General features: G+C 42.9%; 1 protein-coding gene across 2 annotated transcripts in view; it reads right to left on the bottom strand.

Annotated features, from left to right (window-relative positions):
- SCNN1A (sodium channel epithelial 1 subunit alpha) overlaps nucleotides 1-21,901 on the bottom strand; it is a 98,597-nt gene that overhangs the window by 26,910 nt on the left and 49,786 nt on the right. For both annotated transcript variants that reach the window (XM_044297669.1, XM_044297668.1), the window contains exons 3-9: nucleotides 21,307-21,574; nucleotides 20,160-20,350; nucleotides 19,703-19,809; nucleotides 18,059-18,222; nucleotides 13,196-13,294; nucleotides 6,304-6,421; nucleotides 3,511-3,589 (exon numbers count right to left, since the gene is read on the bottom strand). In XM_044297669.1, the coding sequence (XP_044153604.1) occupies nucleotides 3,511-3,589; nucleotides 6,304-6,421; nucleotides 13,196-13,294; nucleotides 18,059-18,222; nucleotides 19,703-19,809; nucleotides 20,160-20,350; nucleotides 21,307-21,574 (1,026 nt within the window). The remainder of the gene's footprint in view (nucleotides 1-3,510; nucleotides 3,590-6,303; nucleotides 6,422-13,195; nucleotides 13,295-18,058; nucleotides 18,223-19,702; nucleotides 19,810-20,159; nucleotides 20,351-21,306; nucleotides 21,575-21,901) is intronic.

The raw sequence follows: 21,901 nt of genomic DNA on the forward strand, positions 1-21,901 counted from the left end.
CTGCAGGATCTCTGTGTATACATGGAGGGGGTGAGCGGGGTGCTGCTGCAGGAGGGTCTCTGTGAATACAAGGAGAGGATAAGGGGGAGGCAGCTGCAGGAGGGTCTCTGTGAATACAAGGAGAGGGTGAGGGGGAGGCAGCTGCAGGAGGGTCTCTGTGAATACAAGGAGGGGGTGAGGGGGAGGCAGCTGTAGCTTCTCATTTAATGAAACAGCAGGAGTGGGAGAAGTGGTCAGCAGAGGAGACATCTAACTGGCGCAGCTTTCTTTGTTGTTCAAAAATAGGTATTCTTTGCAATGTTGGCAATGTCTATATCCACTGGAATCTCCCCTCTCGAGGCAGGCATGGCCGCCAGACAATGTTTGGAATGTTTTTTTTTTTTTTTTTTCATTTTAATAGGCATAATAGGATGCACAGTGTGTTTTAAACAAGAAGTTTGTTAGCCACATGTCAACCATGCATTTACCTATAGCTATATATGTCAGGATTATTCAGGCATCATTTACTATAGCTGTCTTTGCGTTAAAGATCCTAAAAAGGAGAGGAGGGGGGGGGGGAGGAAACATTTGATAAATATAAAAATTAAAAGATGAGAGAATAAGACAAGAGAATTTCAGGCCAATTCTGATTTAGGTAGAATCAATCTGTACCCAAAGTACATTTTTTGACCACTTCTGACCTCCCTTGCCTGATATTGTATTGACCCTGTGATGCCTGTAGAGACAACTGCCATGAGTGCCATACTAAAAGTGAGTCAGCAGCCTCTGAATAAAGACTACTCCTAGATATAGCAGGCTGGTGGGCACTGCAGCAAAGTCCAGATCCCCTTACGGGAGTAAAGGGGTGAATACCAGACGACTGCTTTGACAATTCCCTCAGGAGTAGACCCAAGTCAAATGTCTTCAGTGGCACACTGGGTCATGTTTTTCTAATAAACCAATTTTATTTTCACTTATTTATGTGAGTATACTGATAAAACTAACACTTGAAACGTTCCAGCTTTGCTGTGTATACTGGGACAAAATGTGCGGAGTCATGTCATCATTATTAGAAGTTAGAGGATTTAATGACAAGGTAGGATAGACTAACACTATACACCATGGACACAGTGCCTGCAGTTACCGTGTTACTCCCTGGTCTCTGGGAGAAGGAGGGTGTTCTCCATCACTTCCTAGACCACTGACATGTCCCTGCCCCTCAGCTCCCATTCATTGCAGCTGCCATAACATGTCTCCGCTTTCTTCTGCAGATTTAGATCTAATTAACTAAAATGACCTACATGAGACATTGCCTTGAAAATCACAGCTACTAGCACTTGCTCAGTTCCGTGCAGATTCAGAGGATGCTCATATAATACATGAACACTAAGGGGGTCATTCATTTACTGAAATCCACCTATATTTGGTTATATCAGGTGCAGATGGCGGCGCAACGGTTAGGTCTAAAATTGTGGGACTGTCTTATTTACCATTTTCTATGCCTGTTTCAGGTCTAAAAGCTAGGAAGCTGCCTTACATTTAGAAGTGGCGGTGGATCCGCCGAAGTTATGTAAAGGCCGGCGCCTTTACATAACTCCGGCGGATCCACTGCCACAGATCGGGGTCTAAAACGCCGGTCTTAATAAATGACCCCCTAACTTCCCAAAAATAAGTCATGCATTTATTTAGGTTGCAGGGCGACGTTGCGACACCGCCGTTGTTTCCGTATGTTGAGACACTGGAGCTTCTCACTTCCTGAAGGTGTTGCGTGTAAAATGGAGAAGTAACTTGGCTAACTTTCTAAATGAAGCCACCAAGGTCGGCAGGGCCGTCTTTAATGCGGGGCAAAAGGGGCAACTGCCCTGGGCCCAGTTGCTCCTGGGCGGTCCAAGGGAGCTGCCTCTTGAGCCCCCCTGGCCACTGCCCACAAATCATTTTTCGTCCCATAAGACGCATTTCCCCCCCCAAAAGTGGGGGGGAAATGCCCCTGCATCTTATGGGGTGAATACTAATCAGCGCTTCCATTATGGAAGCGCTCATTAGTACCGGAGGACCGGGAAGCGGTGAAAGCTCTGTACTCTGTATACTGATATATGAGGCTAGGGGGGCTGATATGAGGCTGAGGCTGATACATGAGGCTGGGGGGCTGATACATGGAATTAGGGGGCTGATACATGTGGCTGTGGGGCTGAGGCATGAGGCTGGGGGGCTGATACATGAGGCTGGGGGGCTGATACATGAGGCTGGGGGGCTGATACATGAGGCTGAGGGGCTGATACATGGCATTGGGGGCTGATATATGAGGCTGGGGGGTCTGATATATGGCATTGTACTCTGTATACTGATATATGAGGCAGGGGGTTGATATATGAGGCTGGGGGGCTGATATATGAGGCTGGGGGGCTAATACATGAGGCTGGGGGGCTGATACATGGAATTAGGGGGCTGATACATGAGGCTGTGGGGCTGAGGCATGAGGCTGGGGGGCTGATACATGAGGCTGGGGGCTGATACATGAGGCTGGGGGGCTGATACATGAGGCTGAGGGGCTGATACATGGCATTGGGGGCTGATATATGAGGCTGGGGGGTCTGATATATGGCATTGGGGGCTGATATATGAGGCTGGGGGGTCTGATATATGGCATTGGGGGCTGATATATGAGGCTGGGGGGTCTGATATATGGCATTGGGGGGCTGATATGAGGTCTTATTGGGGTCTTATTAACATTGGGGGTCTGATTGGTGGTCTGACCTGAGGTGTAATGGAAAAAATGTTTTTCTTATTGTCCTCCTCTAAAACCTAGGTGCGTCTTATAGGGCGAAAAATACGGTACTTGCTTGCTCCTCCTCCCGACCTCCCCTGCCCTTTGCGTACGCCGCGCACCGTAACGTCACGCGGAAGCACTGCAACGCTACGGTGAGCCGAGCCCCGGTCTCCTTCCTGAACTGCAGAGCGGTGCCCACTTCCAGCCCTGAGCCCAGCTGCCCTGAGCACTGATCCTTAGCCGCTGGAGTCTTCAGAACTGGAAGTATTTACAGTAATTCACTATAAGCTATAATATACTGTATATATTACTTGTTTGTTTTTTGGTGGAGGGCGCGATTGCATGCTAGGGTGTGGGAAGGTGGCATCCAGGGGGCCTAAGTAAATTTTTGCCAGGGTTCAATCAATATTAAAGACGGCCCTACAGGTAGGTGCTGTATTGTGGGGCATGTCCCCTCCTGGAAACAAACACCAGTGGCAAAGCCAATCCACGTAATGGGTGGCCCAGTTTGAGTTCTGCTCTGGCGCCGTTTCTTCTATATATTTCCCTGCTCAGAGCAGGTCTAAGGCTTGACATAGAAATACAGAGCTAAAGGCAGCAGTTGCACCTGGGTCCTGGTGGTCCTGCTAGCTCTGATGAACCTACTGGCCCACAAGCCACATGAGGCCCTTCAAATTACCGTGCGCCACTGAAAACAACTACAGTCCTTGTACAGAACTCCTGTACTCATTAGCTCCACTCACACCGGGGATAGTACCACTTACTGGCATGGTTTCCGGCACTTGGTAAAGCATCCTAGATCATCAGAACTGAATTCTTTATCCAGTTTGTAGTAACAATGACCTGTTGGGGCAGAAAATACATTTATATGTCAATAAAAATAATTTTAATAAAAGTGAAAATATTATAATTAGAGTTTAAGATATGTGGAAATCGGTGCAGATGAGCTGAACTGTAAGAGGCTCTTTATGGCCCCCTGCTGGTAGTAAGCAGTACTGCGGTGTTTATGATGACTTACTCTCCTCCACATTGAAATTGGAACACCAAGAAGGAAAAGTCGTTGAGTTATGGAAATCACAGGATCGACGGACATGTTAATGATATGCAAATAATAAAAAATAGAAGCAAAATATTCAAAAAAATCTTGATTTGTTCAGTATCAAGAATCAAGAATGAGAGCCACAAGCAGAAATACATGCACTTACATGCTTCAGCATGCTATCAATGAGGTTATTAATGGTTGAGGAATGATCTGCCACATTGAATGTGCTTCAGCACGTAAATCATCAAGATCCACTGCTGGAGCTGTGTTTGAAATTGGTAAAAAGGCCATGGTGGCACGTTTAGGACACGCAGACTGCTCATAGTCGCACGAGTGACATGTAGCCTGGTGTTGTCCTATTAAAAAATGTCTGCTAGGACACTTGGAGAAATGTCCGTACCACTGGTTCCACGACTAAATCAATGTAGTGCTGAGCTGTTAGTGTACCTGAAATTATGACTAGAGAGGTCTGTCTACTGTAGGTCATGCTCCCCCACACCATAATCCCAGGAGTAGGACAGACGTGAAATTCCTTTGTGAAGGCCTCTTCATGCCCACGTGGTCTCCAGATCAATCTGCCAGCTATCATTGCATCCAAGACAAAAGTGGGACTCATCTCTGAAGAGGATATATATCCATTCCAGCCTCTATTGCTGTCTTGCTGTGCACCATGGTAGCCTGAGGTCAGTGGAACACCTGTAGCTGGACGTCTGGCTTGTAGGCCAATGTCATGCAGATGTCTTCTGATGGTTTATGTAGACACTGTTTGCCCCCCTAGGCTTGGGATGTGACAATTTCATTTGCAGTACAGAATGGATCACTACACTGCATTCTTCTAATTAGAGGATTCGTCCGTGCAGATGTTCTCCTCTGTGACCTCTTTCTGTCACTCAAGTTCTTTGTTGTCCTCCCAACCACCAAGACACACAACATTGAACATCGTTGATATCTTGGCCAAGGGGCGTAACGATCTGTCAGAGTGATAAACCAAGGTCTCTCAGTCCAGAGATTCTGTCCCTCTCAGTTTGTGACAAGTGGTGATAACTGGCACTTTGACACAATCATCCAACATGACTTGATCTGATTTTTGAGGTTTCATTCGGCTAAAAAACGTTGTTTTCAAGCTGGCTTTTCCAATCTCCCACATGCCACAGATTGGAGCTAGGTGCTTTAAAATTTGAAAAGCTGCAGATCTTAGCGACACCTGCTACTTCCTCCATTTGCTTAAAGGGTTTTTTCTTACTGATGATCTGTCCTTTGGATAGCTCATCAGCATCTGATCGCCGGGGGTCCGACACTTAGGCCCCCCGCCGATCAGCTGTTTCAGAAGGCAGCTCGCAGTAGTGCAGCAGCCTTTTTGCTGCTTCCCACAGGCCAGTGGCATCATGACTATTTCACGTGGCCTGCGGGAAGCAATTAGAAGGCCGGGCCGCTGTCTTTTCAAACAGCTGATTGGCGGGGGTCTCGGGTGTCGGACCTCCACCGATCAGATACTGATGACCCATCCAGAGGATATATTATCAGTAAGAAAAAGGCGGAGAACCCCTTTAATCTTATATCTTCTCCTTCTTGGTGTTGCAATTTCAATGTTGAGGAGTGTATTGTAACCCCGTCCCATTCTGCAAAGTAATAGTTCATTCTGGTGAGAAGGTAGTTAATGATCGCTGACTGCTGGGAGTTAACATTGATCCTGGCAGTTTAAACCCTTATATGCTGCAGTTAATGCTGGCAGCAGCACTGCCCCACCCCTGGCGATGTAATTTTGGTGTGCCGATGGCATCCTGGTGTCTGTGCCAGGATTGGAGATTACTCTGATTATAATGGTTTAGCTGCTTAGATGCTTCTGTCAATGCTGATCGCATACATGTGCCGTGGGTCTCTGCTATTTAAAATAGCAGGAAACCGGTGGCTATGGTGCCGACTGCACGTGCGACCGGGGGCCATGTTTAAAGACTGGACTTCCGCCGTACATGTACGGCAGAGGTCCTCAAGGGGTTAAATCAAGTTTTTATGTTTAATATACTTTGAAATAATTTTGGGTGATGTTACAGATCACTTTACTGCAGTTACCTGCTTATCTGTCATTCTAATCCTGCCTGTAATGATATCACCTCTGTGTATAGATAAGACAGGATCCACCATGCACAAAAGGTGATTGTCACAGCTTATCTCTTTTTCCCTTGTACAATGACCTCTGCACAGGTCACAGAGCGGTCTAGAAAACTCTCCTATAGAAGTTAAGACCAGATCAGGTAAGATGGCTGCCCCCCATAATCATGTTCAGGAAATAGCATAAACAAATCTGCAATCAGAAAATGGCAGATAAAATTTTGGTGACACGTTTTCTTTAAATCTTCCATTGTTTCATTCGTATATAAAAACATTCAAAACACACCAAAAAAAAATCTGATCACAGTTTGCATAATTTATTGCACAAAATCCTAAAGAGGGAAGTAGAGGCGTTTCGCAATTCCTTTTTTTGTTCTGTTTTTAGCATTGCGCGCCATGTTCTTACCCCAGCTCTTCTGCTTGTCGTAATCACAGTACTCTGCTCCATCAGGAAGGGGATAAAAGACGTAAGCACAACCGCAGCGCTCCACCATGATGGCCTGAAAGCAGGAACGTACACAGACCTAGAGAAGGCAGGGGCGAGAGGGGAAAGTGGGCAGGAAAAAAGTTAAAGACTTCAAAAACGTACAAATTCAGTTTATGTAACTGCCTGGTCCGGTGAACATTGCTGCATTGTATTGTAGAAGATGTAGCTTTATCTATATTGGATTACTGTACAGTGCTTGCTGTAAAACTACTCCTACTACAGGGCTCCACTGAAAAGTCTGCTTTCTCCTGACACTGATTCAGCAGGAGGTGACAATGAGAAATAAAGTCAAAGGGAAAAAAAAGAATAATTTTGAATGGAGCACCTAAAGATGGGTAAAGATAAATACTGTACTCTATCTATCCATCCATACCTTTGTGTTAGACTGGTGGCCCGTGCCTGCCTCTACCACACTCCTTCATGCAGATACAGGCACCACAACACTTACCAGGCCTGCCTGCCTCTTGCCGGCAACCCAAACCCGCTTCTCCTGCTGCTGGTAGCGGGCCCAGGCACTGGTGTCCCTTGCACTCTTCCTGTAGGCTATGACCTATTTCTGCTGCTAAGCCTTCTCCCTCTGTTCTTAAGGTCTTTTCACGAGGAATCATGCTCGTGTCCTGATAGCCAACCAACCATAGGCAATCTGTATTTAAGGTGCCTTCTCCAAGGGAAAGATGCCTGAGCTTTAGGTTCCTAGTTTGCTAGTTTACCAGTGAAGATGTGCTATCCTGATTGTTTGCCCGTGTACCATACCTCTGCCTGTTTACCAACTCTAAATCTCTGCTGCCAGCCCTGGCCCCTGACCTTAGCCTGTCTACCATATTGACCCATCGCTACCTGCCCCGACCTCAGACTAGTGCCACAGATTCGCATGAACTATGTCTGCCCTGACCTCTGCGTGTTTATCGACTATGAGTATTGCCTGATCATTTGGTGCTTCACCAGTGTCTCTGATCCGAGTGGTTCAGCTGCCAAATACACTATGACTATTTCAAGAGGTAGTGGCCTGGTGGGGATCTCCGGGGGATCTCCAGGATAACATGATTAGGTCTAGCCCAAAGTCAAACCTTTACACACTGCCTCTACAATCTTCATAAACAGAGGATGAGAAGGAGTGGAAGGAGGGAGGAAGCACTACTTATCAATGTAACACTAAGGCTAGGTCTACACGACGACATTTGTCGCGCTACAAAAAGTCGCGCGACAGATAGGGCGCAACAGTTGTCGCGCGACATTTTGTTGCATCAATGTCGCGCGACAATTTTTATAATGGCAGTCTATGGTGTCGCACTGCAACATGCGACATGTTGCGACTGCGACGCGACAGTCGCAGAAAAATCCATCTTGAATGGATTTTCTGCGACTGTCGCGTCGCAGTCGCAGCATGTCGCATGTTGCAGTGCGACACCATAGACTGCCATTATAAAAATTGTCGCGCGACATTGGTGCAACAAAATGTCGCGCGACAAATGTCGTCGTGTAGACCTAGCCTAAGACCTCTTTCACACGGGCGAGTTTTCCGCGCGAGTGCAATGCATGAGGTGAACGCATTGCACCCGCACTGAATCTGGACCTATTCATTTCTATGGGGCTGTGCACATGAGCGGTGATTTTCACGCATCACTTGTGCGTTGCATGAAAATCGCAGCATGCTCTATATTGTGCTTTTTTCACGCAACGCAGGCCCCATAGAAGTGAATGGGGCTGCGTGAGAATCACAAGCATCCGCAAGCCTGGGAGGAAAAGGACCTTTGGTGATGGACCATGGGACGGACCATGTGATGAGCGCAGTGATGTCACCAAAGGTCCTTTTCCTCCCAGGTCATCAAAGAAAAGAAAGAACAGAACTCGGTCTACTTGAACAAGTTAATGAGGTGAGTTACATTTTTTGTTTTTAACCCCTCAATCCCTATTTTACTAAGCATTATGTATTAATCTCTAAAGGACACAGGGCGTACAGGTACACCCTGATGTCCTGGTATTTAAAGACACAGGGCGTACCTGTACATCCTGTGTATTTCCGATCACTGCCGCGCGGCGGGCGGTGATCGGAACAAGGTACCTGCTCAAATCATTGAGCAGGCACCTTAGGTCAATGCGCCCGTGACCCCCTCGTGTCGGCAATCGCCGCAAACCGCAGGTCAATTCAGACCTGCTGTTTGCGGCTTTTACTGGAGGTTGCGGCGGCGGTCGGAGGTGCCATCGGGTCCCCATGAGGCTGTAAGGGGGACCTGATGGCATGGAAGGCAGCACGATGCCTTCCTTAGGCATCGGTGCTGCCTTCAGGTGACGAGCCAGTGAGATCCAGCCCCCTGGATCTCACAGGCCGGAAGCTGTATGAGTAATACACACTGTATTACTCATACAGCCAATGCATTCCAATACAGAAGTATTGGAATGCATTGTAAGGGGATCAGACCCCAAAATTTGAAGTCCCAAAGTGAGACAAAAAAATAAAGTGAAAAAAAAGTTGAAAAAAAAAAGTTGAAAAAAAAAGTTTCCCCCCCAAAATTAAAAGTTTCAAGTAAAAAAAAAAGTAATTTCCCCCAAATAAAGTAAAAAAAATTGGTAACAAAAAGGTAAAAAAAAACATTAGGTATTGCCGCATCCGTATCGACCGTCTCTATAATCATATCACATGACCTAACCCCTCAGATGAACACTGTAAAAAATAAAAACTGTGCTAAATAAACCACAAAAAGTACAACAGTAAGCGATCAAAAAGGTGTATGCCCACGAAAATAGTACCAATCTAACCGTCATCTCATCCTGCAAAAAATTAGACCTTACCTAAGATAATCGCCCCAAAACTGAAAAAACTATGGCTCACAGACTATGGAGACACTAAAACATGATTTTTTTGTTTAAAAAATTATATTATTGTGTAAAACTTACATAAATGAAAAAAGTCTACATATCAGGTACTGCCGCGTCCGTAATAACCTGCTCTATAAAAATATCACATGACCTAACCCCTCAGGTGAACACCGTCACAAAATAAAAACGGTGTAAAAAAAGGAAACACTAAAACATGATTTTTTTTGTTTCAAAAATGAAATCATTGTGTAAAACTTACATAAACATACTAAACTGCCACCCTATCCTGTAGTTTCTAAAATGGGGTCACTTTTTTGGAGTTTCTACTCTAGAGGTGCAACAGGGGGGCTTCAAATGGGACATGGTGTCAAAAAACCAGTCCAGCAAAATCTGCCTTGCAAAAACCGTATGGCATTCCTTTCCTTCTGCGCCCTGCCGTGTGCCCGTACAGCGGTTTACGACCACATATGGTGTGTTTCTGTAAACTACAGAATCAGGGCCATAAATATTGAGCTTAGTTTGGCTGTTAACCCTTGCTTTGTAACTGAAAAAAAAAATATTAAAATGGAAAATCTGCCAAAAAAGTGAAATTTTGAAATTGTATCTCTATTTTCCATTAATTCTTGTGGAACACCTAAAGGGTTAACAAAGTTTGTAAAATCAGTTTTGAATACCTTGAGGGGTGTAGTTTCTAGAATGGGGTCATTTTGGGGTGGTTTCTATTATGTAAGCCTCATAAAGTGACTTCAGACCTGAACTGGTCCTTAAAAAGTGGGTTTTTGAAAATTTCTGAAAAATTTCAAGATTTGTTTCTAAACTTCTAAGCCTTGTAACATCCCCAAAAAATAAAATATAATTCCCAAAATGATCCAAACATGAAGTAGACATATGGGGAATGTAAAGTAATAACTATTTTTGGAGGTATTACTATGTATTATAGAAGTAGAGAAATTGGAACTTAAAAATTTGCTAATTTTTCAAAAAAAAATTATAAATAAAAATGATTTTTTTTTTTTTACTCCATTTTACCAGTGTCATGAAGTACAATATGTGATAAAAAAAACGATCTCAGAATGGCCTGGATAAGTCAAAGCGTTTTAAAGTTATCACCACATAAAGTGACACTGGTCAGATTTTCAAAAAATTGCCTGGTCCTTAAGGGGTTAAGAATGCTATTATTTTCCCTTATAACCATGTTATAAGGGAAAATAATAAAATCGACACCACACCTAACCAAGCCAAACCCGAACTTCTGTGAAGAAGTCTAGGTTCGGGTCTGGGTACCAAACATGCCGATTTTTCTCACGCGCGTGCAAAATGCATTAAAACGCTTTGCACTCACGCGGAAAAAATCATGCATTTTCCCGCGACGCACCCGCATCCTATCCGGCTCTCACACGCGACGCCCGTGTGAAAGAGGCCTAACAGGAATCCTATAAGGTCATGTCATTGATGGACATCCATGGGTCATTGGCTGGCAGTAACCAAGGGCATATGATGGGATAAACTGGCACTATCAAGCCATTAGGAGCCTGGCCATCCGTCCGTCCTGCGGTGATCACAGGGGCAGAGCGCCTGTGCCCATGAGATCACTGGGACCTACATGTACACAAGGCATTCCATGGCGTACAGTGCATGTATGACATTCTGTGCCATGGAAGTTTGTAGTCCACGTGTGGCTTGTATAGAAGAGCACGTATGTAGATGTGAAAGTGCAGATGGATGGAGCGGTCACTATGAATGCAGAAGTTTGTAAACGCGGTGGAAACCCTGAAAAGTGAACCTAAAGCCAGAAAGGGGAACAATGTACATGGGAAAGGTGCGCTTTTTATATACTCCGCAGAGTAACGAGTACATATAACGTGTACACATCGCATATACCGTAGCATAAGACACCAGGTACAGTGATGCCACAATTCCCGTAGGTTTTTCTAAATTCCTAATATACTTGTGTTTAAATTCCTAGCGATTTTCAAGATCTCTGCTTGCTGTTGCACTCTGTTTAGATCCAGAGGCTAAAAGGCTGAATATACTTTCATACTTCTCACAGCCCGGGGGGATGGGGAGGCCCACACTGAACTTGTTCTTCTCTTCTCCTCGTGAGAACATTGCATTTTCACGCAGTTGTCACTAGGGGGAGCTCAAAGCAAAGAGATTCTTACAGCTTCCATGGTAGTTGTATTAATTCCTATTCACTGAGCTCCCCCTAGTGGTGGCTGCAGGTAGCCAGCTTTCTAATAGAAGAGAAGTAGGAGACTTATCAATGTATTTGTTCAGAATAAGCGTCATATATTTAGCATTTGTTCCACTTTTTCCAACATAAAAGTCAGATAAAGTGGGTGAGGCCAAAGGCAACCTTTTTTTTTATTACAATTTGTATTTCATTAAAATTTCGTCCACTTGACAACTAACATAAATTCAACAGAAATCTGGGGCTTTCGGTATGTTCTGCATTGCCTGTGAGTGATTGACGCATATATACTGGGAAACTAGGTGTAGGGGGGGGGGGCCACACTAAATTTTGCTATAGGACCCTATGGGATCAGTGTACGCCCCTACCTGGACTGATACATTGTATATCAAAGGGTCAGGACAAGAGAACCGAGAATGGCAGCTGATGGCTCACAGAGGATTGTCTAGAACCCTCAGTGGGCAGCAGGGGCATAGCTAGGGGCATGCTCCAGGTGATGAATGCCAGGGGGCACCAACAAGCAATTCTTTGTTGGCCAGATGTCTACAGGAGTTCAATAGAGAAAAGAAATGTCCCACGGCGCAAAAACCACCCAGTGATTGGATTAGAATGAGGGTTCTTTTTTTTAAGCAAGCGGTACAACGCGTTTCGGGGATATACCCCTTCTTCAGGCACAAATGACTTGCATGGACACAGGGCCAGAGTAGTGAAATTAATCTTTGCCCCTGGTGTACCCAGATACATCAAGAGCAGCTGCACAAATGTATCTGCAGCCCAGGTTCCCCGAGCATTGTCTAGACTGGATACAATTGTATCAGAGAGCAGGGATAGTATCTACAGGTGTCCTGCCTCTGAATGCAAAGAAGAGCATCATTATTTACTGACAGCAAGCAGATATCTTGTTACTTATTTTCAAGGAGGGCCACATCAGCTTTATGGTTGCCTTCAATCTATGTAATTATCTGTGGTCACTAAAGAACAGACAATCTAATGAGGACTCTAGTAGGGACCAGAGCCATAAGGCAAGCCGGACATGCTGACACTTGTAGTACACATCACCTCTGGGACATGGCTGCTGCAAGATCCTCCCCAAAGGACAATTTAGTGAGGACTTGGCCCGGTTGGGTGCAGTCTCACGAGGCTTCTGCCTGAATTTAAGACGTTGCCATCACAGAGAGAGTATCTATAGAAGCCTTGCTCCTCACCGGACGAGTCTTCACTAGATTGTCTGCTGGGAAGAGTCTTGCAGCGGCCATGTCTCGGAAATGAGGCATTGCTACAAGTGTCAGCACATACTGCTTTCTTTATAGTGTCCGGACATCACGCGGGCCACATAAAATGAATTGGCAGGCTGGATTCGGCACATGGGCCTTGAGTTTGTCACATGTTGTAAATCAGGGAGAATTATAACAATGCCTTTAATCTTAGTTTACATAAAACTCATCAATATCAGATTGGTGGAGGTCCAAGCCCTGGCACCCCTGCCGGTCAGCTGTTTGAGGAAGCCTTGGCGCTCACCGGAGCTCAAAGCTTACTTAGCACATTGCCGTTTATTGCATAGCGGCTATGCTGGGTATTGCAGTTGAGCCTCATTCACTTGAAGGGGACTGAGCTGCGACTAGGGCATGTGACCGATGAACGTGATGTCACATAGCCTAGAAAGAGGCCACAGCTCTCATGGACCGCAGTGGCCCCTTCATACAGCTGATGGAGTCTGAACCCCACCAATCTGATATTGATGACCTATGCTTTAGGATAGGCCATCAATATAAAAATTGTAATACAGTTTCCAAATGTTATCACCTGCTGCGTGTATTCGCTGTTGAATAAGTTCTTCACATCGATGTCACTGCCATCTTCGGTGCAGTCGCTGTAGTCCCCACCAAGACGACTTATTGTTTCCTGTTGTTGAGGGGGTAAATGAACACAGCCTTACGGAAGTGCTACGTTTACAATATGTATGATACATGGGAGTTAAAAAAGGATACAATGTAATGTTCAGTCCAGGAAGAAATCAGTGCGGAGAGTCCAGGGCTCTGAACATGAGGGGACCGTCTCCTGAGCACTTGTGTCACAGTGGCCGGGGGTGAAAATACCCAAATCTCAGTCTTGCAACCTCCATGACCATGTCTCAAGCACTGCTCTCCTCATCAACTACACACAGTGGTGCTGTTAGCAGTTTTACGCACTCAAAACTCCTGACAGACTCCCATTAATATAAAATGATCTTATGTTGGGTTTACACATATAGATTTTAGCCCCAAATCTGAAAAAAGCTGTAATTAATTACCAATGTGACTGTTGGAGCCTTTATATGCTGGAATATTTAGCTTTGATCTTGACAATATTACCAGAAAATATATAGCAGCACTATGTATCATAATGGAGTAGAGGGTGAGGGTTTCTCATCTGATGATTCCACTCTTTAAGTAGGTACACTCACTATGGGCAGGGTCGGCTTTAGGTGTAGCTGAATCATAGGGTCAAAGACTCGCAGTGCTCTGCCATCTGTAGAGCGTGTATATCCAGATCACCATTTGCAGAAGTGCTGACGTTGTCTTTAGTATCTGAGAAATAGTTACTCCCATTTCCATAGATAATTAGGTCAAACCTTACTACCACTTACTAGCTTAACTGCATGCTTATGAAACCGTATTTACAGTTTTCTCTGTTTTGTTTCAGTTTTATGCAATTGATTGCATTGAATTCATCTTTTCAATATTAACTGTTGCCACTAGATGGCTCTGTAGCACCATACTTTAGGGGAAGGTAATATAAAGTGCTACTGTCAGGTGAGGAAGTGTGTGGCTGAATCCACATGGTAGGCAGAAGATCATGTTACCAAGTAAAGCAGTGAGCTAGACCCTAAGACAAAGCTGATAAAGGGGGCACCTCAGCAGATACATTAGCTTTTAATTGAACCTCTGTGAGACATGCCCGTGGTGGCTGAGAGATTTTAGAACAGGAGTCAACAACCAATGTTTATAGTACTAGTATATAAGATAGACTGTAACCCTAAGTTCACACCTGAGCGTTTTACAGCGCGTTCCTACGCGCTGTAAAACGCTCAACAAGGAGAAGCCAATGCTTCCCTATGGGAATGGTTCTCACCTGGGCGTTTTACAGCGAGTACGATCGCGCTGTAAAACGCCCGACGCTCAAAAAAGTTCTTGAGCTTCTTTGGGGCGTTTTGTTGCGCGTTCCCGTACATAGACTTTCGGGAACGCGCGACAATAGGCGTTTACTTGTCTCTGTATGCGCGATTGTAAACGCCCGTACAATCGCGCATACAGAGCGCTCCATCGCGAACGCTCAGGTGTGAACCCAGGGTAAGGGGTGGACTGAGACCTTTAAATATTATGGTTCCTTTTCATTGGAACTGCTTAGTTAAAGGGGTTTTCCTAGTGTTTTATACTGATGACCTATAACAAGATAGGCCATCAGTATTTTATCCAAGGGGACCTGACTTCTGCCCCCATCCCCTCTTGATTTGGGGAGGATTGGGGGCTCAGGTGCAGCTTACCAAGTGGCCCGAACCACCTTCTCTGCTGATAGTAGGGCCTGGGCGTCGACATTCCATGCACTCTCCCTGCAGACTGTGACCTGTTTACCAGTTAAGGTGTGCTATCCTGATTGTCTACCCTTGTACTGTACCTCTGCCCATTTACCGACTCTGATTCTCCACTGCTAGCCCTGACAGTGTTCTGCCTCGCTGTGTGTTGTAATTATTGTTGATGGTGGAGTGCACCATAACCTAACTTGGCATAATTAGCAGATGGACTCCAATCAAGGTGTAGAAACACTTCAAAGATGATCAAGAGAAATGGTAGGCCCCAGAGCTAAATTTCAACTACCTAGGAAGGGTCTGAATACTTGATAAATTAGCAAAACATTTAAAAAATTCTGTTTTCATTTTCTCATTAAAAAAATTATAACAAAATATACATAACAAAATTTGAAAAAAGTGAAAGGGTCTGAAGACTTTCCAAATAAATGCATGCATGTATGCAGCTGTGGGTGGCTTGTTATTCATTCCTTGAAGGTTAATGGCCTAGAGGTTGCAAGGACCGTGGGCAATCGTAAACATGTGGCTGGTCCAACCCTCTGAGAAGTATCTATGTTAGGCTGTGGCAGGCGATAGCCTCCCAGAAACCTATAGTAGCAAAGATGGTTTGACTAAAACTGACGCACATAGGGTCTAGTGGTGTGACGTACAGCCCTGGTAAAAATCTGCTAAATGTTTAAGTACAAGATTCCATCTGTTTGTAACCACCAAGCGTATTGAACCACTGAATATGACAGCAACCACCAAGCATGTTGTACCTCTGCGCGTGAGAAGTAGAAACTGAAAACCAATTATAATTTGTTCTGAGAATTACTATACATCTCATGCAGCCCACCAGACCCCTAGTCTGTACTGATGAGGAGGAACAACTCTGAACCTTCACTGGGGAGTCCAGTAACATCTCAAGGCAGAAGTGTTAGACTTACATCAAATGTATTCTAAACTTGTGTGACGTTTGATAAATATCACAAATTATGGCAACACAGAATCCTGGAAAACTGACTTTAAACCCCCATCGTGATAAATCTCCCCCAGAGTTTTTGTCTCTCAAGAGGAGATCTATTTTGCAGACTTATTCTCCTGCATCATTGCCCTAAGGAATGCAAACTAGCTTGACCTCCACAAGGTAAATCAGTATCATCATGGTGGTAATAACTCCCAATTAATCCAGAGCAACAACAGCATAACGAGGTTTTTCATCTAAATATATTGTGAACCTATAGTGAAAGAAATCTGATAAAGTGAGGAACTGCACTGTGCAATGTGTCCATTGCTACTGGTCAGTCAGTGCACAGATGTTTGGCATGAGGAAGCCTAGGCACTCTGCTGAAGATGGAGAACAGAGAAAGAGGGTTACTAATTTCTACTACATACAGTTGCAAGAAAAAGTATGTGAACCCTTTGGAATGATATGGATTTCTGCACAAATTGGTCATAAAATGTGATCTGATCTTCATCTAAGTCACAACAATAGACAATCACAGTCTGCTTAAACTAATAACACACAAAGAATTAAATGTTACCATGTTTTTAATGAACACACCATGTAAACATTCACAGTGCAGGTGGAAAAAGTATGTGAACCCCTAGACTAATGACATCTCCAAGAGCTAATTGGAGTGAGGTGTCAGCCAACTGGAGTCCAATCAATGAGATGAGATTGGAGGTGTTGGTTACAGCTGCCCTATAAAAAACACACACCAGTTCTGGGTTTGCTTTTCACAAGAAGCATTGCCTGATGTGAATGATGCCTCGCACAAAAGAGCTCTCAGAAGACCTACGATTAAGAATTGTTGACTTGCATAAAGCTGGAAAGGGTTATAAAAGTATCTCCAAAAGCCTTGCTGTTGATCAGTCCACGGTAAGACAAATTGTCCATAAATGGAGAAAGTACAGCACTGCTGCTACTCTCCCTAGGAGTGACCGTCCTGTAAAGATGACTGCAAGAGCACAGCGCAGACTGCTCAATGAGGTGAAGAAGAATCCTAGAGTGTCAGCTAAAGACTTACAAAAGTCTCTGGCATATGCTAACATCCCTGTTAGTGAATCTACGATACGTAAAACACTAAACAAGAATGGATTTCATGGGAGGATACCACAGAGGAAGCCACTGCTGTCCAAAAAAAACATTGCTGCACATTTACAGTTTGCACAAGAGCACCTGGATGTTCCACAGCAGTACTGGCAAAATATTCTGTGGACAGATGAAACCAAAGTTGAGTTGTTTGGAAGAAACACACAACACGATGTGTGGAGAAAAAGAGGCACAGCACACTAACATCAAAACCTCATCCCAACTGTGAAGTATGGTGGGGGGGCATCATGGTTTGGGGCTGCTTTGCTGCGTCAGGGCCTGGACGGATTGCCATCATCGAAGGAAAAATTAAATCCCAAGTTTATCAAGACATTTTGCAGGAGAACTTAAGGCCATCTGTCCACCAGCTGAAGATCAACAGAAGATGGATGTTGCAAAAGGACAACGACCCAAAGCATAGAAGTAAATCAACAACAGAATAGCTTAAACAGAAGAAAATACACCTTCTGGAGTGGCCCAGTCAGAGTCCTGACCTCAACCCGATTGAGATGCTGTGGCATGACCTCAAGAAAGCGATTCACACCGGACATCCCAAGGATATTGCTGAACTGAAACAGTTCTGTAAAGAGGAATGGTCAAGAATTACTCCTGACCGTTGTGCACGTCTGAGCTGCAACTACAGGAAACGTTTGGGTGAAGTTATTGCTGCCAAAGGAGGTTCAACCAGTTATTAAATCCAAGGGTTCACATACTTTCTCCACCTGCACTGTGAATGTTTACATGGTGTGTTCAATAAAAACATGGTAACATTTAATTCTTTGTGTGTTATTAGTTTAAGCAGAATGTGATTGTCTATTGTTGTGACTTAGATGAAGATCAGATCACATTTTATGACCAATTTGTGCAGAAATCCATATCATTCCAAAGGGTTCACATACTTTTTTTTGCAACTGTATCTGTCCCGTACTGCAATATGGATGAGATTTTTCTAAAAGAATAAATATCCCTGTTAGTTCCCGTATGTTTATTTTTATACATTATATGTAGATTTTAGCATTGAACCTACTTTTCTCATGCCAATAGAGGTCTCCACACCAGGCCGGATGTTAAACCCACCCTCATCCATAAAGGCTGGTTCATTGGGACCATGGACCAGGACACGTGCTCCAGCCACAGTTGATAGTAATGGAATATAATCATGCTGCTCTATGTGCAGGACAAGACTTAATCCTGAAAGACAAAGGGGGGAAAAAATAATTAATTAGTCAAGACAACGAATATACTTCAAATATCACATTTCATCTTGGAGGCAGTATTATAGTAGTTATATTCTTGTACATAGGAGCAGTATTATAGTAGTTATATTCTTGTACATAGGAGGCGGTATTATAGTAGTTATATTCTTGTACATAGGAGGCAGTATTATAGTAGTTATATTCTTGTACATAGGAGCAGTATTATAGTAATTATATTCTTGCACATAGGAGGCAGTATTATAGTAGTTATATTCTTGTACATAGGAGGCAGTATTATAGTAGTTATATTCTTGTACATAGCAGTATTATAGTAGTTATATTCTTGTACATAGGAGCAGTATTATAGTAGTTATATTCGTGTACATAGGAGGGCGTATTATAGCAGTTATATTCTTGTACATAGGAGGATAGATTATAGTAGGTAGTTATATTCTCTTATATAGGAACAGTATTATAGTATTTATATTCTTGTACATAGGAGCAGTATTATAGCAGTTATATTCCTGTATATAGGAGGCAGTATTATAGTAGTTATATTCTTGTACACAGGAGGCAGTATTATAGTAGTTATATTCCTGTACATAGGGGCAGTATTATAGTAGTTATATTATTGTACATAGGAGCAGTATTATAGTAGTTATACTCTTGTACATAGGAGCAGTATTATAGTAGCTATATTCTTGTACATAGGAGCAGTATATAGTAGTTATATTCTTGTACACAGGAGGCAGTATTATAGCAGTTATATTCCTATATATAGGAGGCAGTATTATAGTAGTTATATTCTTGTACATACGAGGCAGTATTATAGTAGTTATATTCTTGTACATAGGAGCAGTATTATAGTAGTTATATTTTTGTACATAGGAGGCAGTATTATAGTAGTTATATTCTTGTACATAGGAGCAGTATTATAGTAGTTATATCCTTGTACTTAGGGGCAGTATTATAGTAGTTATATTCTTGCACATAGGAGCAGTATTATAGTAGTTATATTTTTGTACATAGGAGGTAGTATTATAGTAGTTATATTCTTGTACATAGGAGCAGTATTATAGTAGTTATATTTTTGTACATAGGAGACAGTATTATAGCAGTTATATTCCTGTATATAGGAGGCAGTATTATAGTAGTTATATTCTTGTACATAGGAGCAGTATTATAGTAGTTATATTTTTGTACATAGGAGGTAGTATTATAGTAGTTATATTCTTGTACATAGGAGCAGTATTATAGTAGTTATATTTTTGTACACAGGAGGCAGTATTATAGCAGTTATATTCCTGTATATAGGAGGCAGTATTATAGTAGTTATATTCTTGTACATAGGAGCAGTATTATAGTAGTTATATTTTTGTACATAGGAGCAGTATTATGGTAGTTATATATTTGTACATAGGAGCAGTATTATAGAAGGTATAGTTTTGGATTACATAGATTGAGTTTTGACAAACCATTTTTCATGCCCGGCATAGAAGAGTTCCATGTTTCACTTTCAGGACGATTGTGATTGAATGTGTAGCAGTTTCCATAGATCGGATGGTGAAAGTGTGAGTAATTCCTGGTGGTATGAAAAATAAATTGTTATTTTGACATTTTACACACCATTTATTTTGCTGTTTAGTTGATCAGAGGATGACAGAGCTGATGTTATGTGATACATGATGAATGGCTGAGCTGTGGTTACTTCTAGAGTCTTCCACGTCACAATAACCTCTCATGTAGATCATAGTTTAGATTAGAAATTTCGCAATCGACTTGTGACAAAGCTGGCTTGTTATGACAGTGTCTTGTTTAACTCATTAATGATACTTTTTTTATTTTATTTTTTACTTTTTATAGCCATCTCTTGTTCACAGTCATGTTCTATAAATTTCATGACTACTGATGAAACTTTTTTCTGCTGCTTACCCGTCGGTCAGGCAGGGCTCCTCATTAAATCTGCAGGAAAATATGAAGTTCTCCAATTGCTCCCCATTGGTGTTATCTGTTTTAGGAACTCTAGCCAGGATATTAATATATTGAAAACGATACCATTCCCGAATGGCGTCTACTCCTGAGCTGTAAGTCTTGTAGTAACAGTCTCCTCCTGTATCATTACACTGTGAGGAAAACATATCTTCAGTAAGTAAAAAACAAATAGTCCAAAAACTTTGGTCACACTCACCTCATCGATTTCCCCCCCCCCCCCCCCATGTTAATGCTTTCCAGGTCTCTACTTCCTGGTCTCTACTTCCTGGTCTCATCCAACAGAAGAAGTTCTCTTTCAGATCAGGAAGTAGAGACTGGCTGGGAACCTGGAAACGACTGAAGCAGTGGGGGATTATAAAGGGAATATCACTTATTTTACACATTTATGCATTTTGTAGCGCCAATTCAGGGTTTATATAATTGATATATTCTTTTTTGCAGGTTGGATTTATTAAAAAGTTGATTTTCGAAAGTTTATTTATTTTTTTAAATTGTTATACTGTTGACAGTTCTCACTGAAGATCCAGTTAAATATTATTATATTTATAATGAAAAGAAAAATATTGTCAAGTTCCTTTAGGCAGTTACAATTTAACTTTTTTTATTTTTTATTTATAATGTATCTGCTGTAGGCTAACGCTTTATGCACTAGATCACAAACTATTGGTTAGACAATCTATGGACCCTAAATTAGACAGTCTAGATCAGAAGTTCTTCATTAATCAGTCTAGATCAGACGCGCTAGATTGGAGGTCTAGATCAAAAACTCCTGATCACTGTAGATTAGAGACCGTTGGTTAGGCAATCTAGATCAGGCAGTCTAAATCAGACACTTTAGACCTGAAGCTCTTCATTAGGTAATCTAAATCAGATTTACTAGATCAGGCACTGTAGATCAGATACTCTAGATGAAAGTCTATTGATAAGGCAATCTAAATCAGGTTCTCTGTTTCAAACACTTTAGATCATTCTAGATCAGAAGGGCATGATTAGGTAATCTAGATCAAACATCATACAACAGAAAGTCTTGATCAAGCTCTCTAGATTATTTTGCTTGCTTCTACCATATTTAGCTAGGTATTCTCACCAGTTTAAAACCGAAGTTCCAGTCCTGTCGTTTGACTTCCATTGTTTCATTTTCACTGTTGTCCAAACTTCGGGCGCGCCTATGAAGTATTTCTCCTCCAACGGGTATCTTTTCAAGAGGGTAAGGAAGAGGTGCTTCGGCTTCACGCCTCCTCCTATTCGTATTGGTCCTTCCATGTTCATTAGTATAATTATACCCATATAGGGTTAAAAGAGTCTCGTGTGTGGCCCTATCCAGTTTGTCTAGGTCATTCTGGATAGCCTGGTATCTGGGGATTAAGAGGGACCAAAATAACGTTAGTCATGCTCATCTACCAATCAACGTATAAATCACATTCACAGGGCCAGTGTCACCACCAGACATCTGAGAAGCTCTGACAGACGTCCTTCAGAACCTCCTCCTTGAGGTTCCTTTTGTTTTGCTTTCATTTTCTCATCTCGTTAGCCTCTCTCAGCTGTCATGTAGTTGCACTGATTGCATCCCTTTAAATCCCTTCCCATACTGCATCACTTTGCGGTTTATATTACTTCCTGGAGTGTGTGCATGCTGATGCTACTACTGAGTCTTCTACAGATTAGTTTTGTTCATTCATTAG

The sequence above is a fragment of the Bufo gargarizans genome, chromosome 6 (assembly GCF_014858855.1).
Source record: "Bufo gargarizans isolate SCDJY-AF-19 chromosome 6, ASM1485885v1, whole genome shotgun sequence".
Lineage (NCBI taxonomy): Eukaryota > Metazoa > Chordata > Amphibia > Anura > Bufonidae > Bufo > Bufo gargarizans.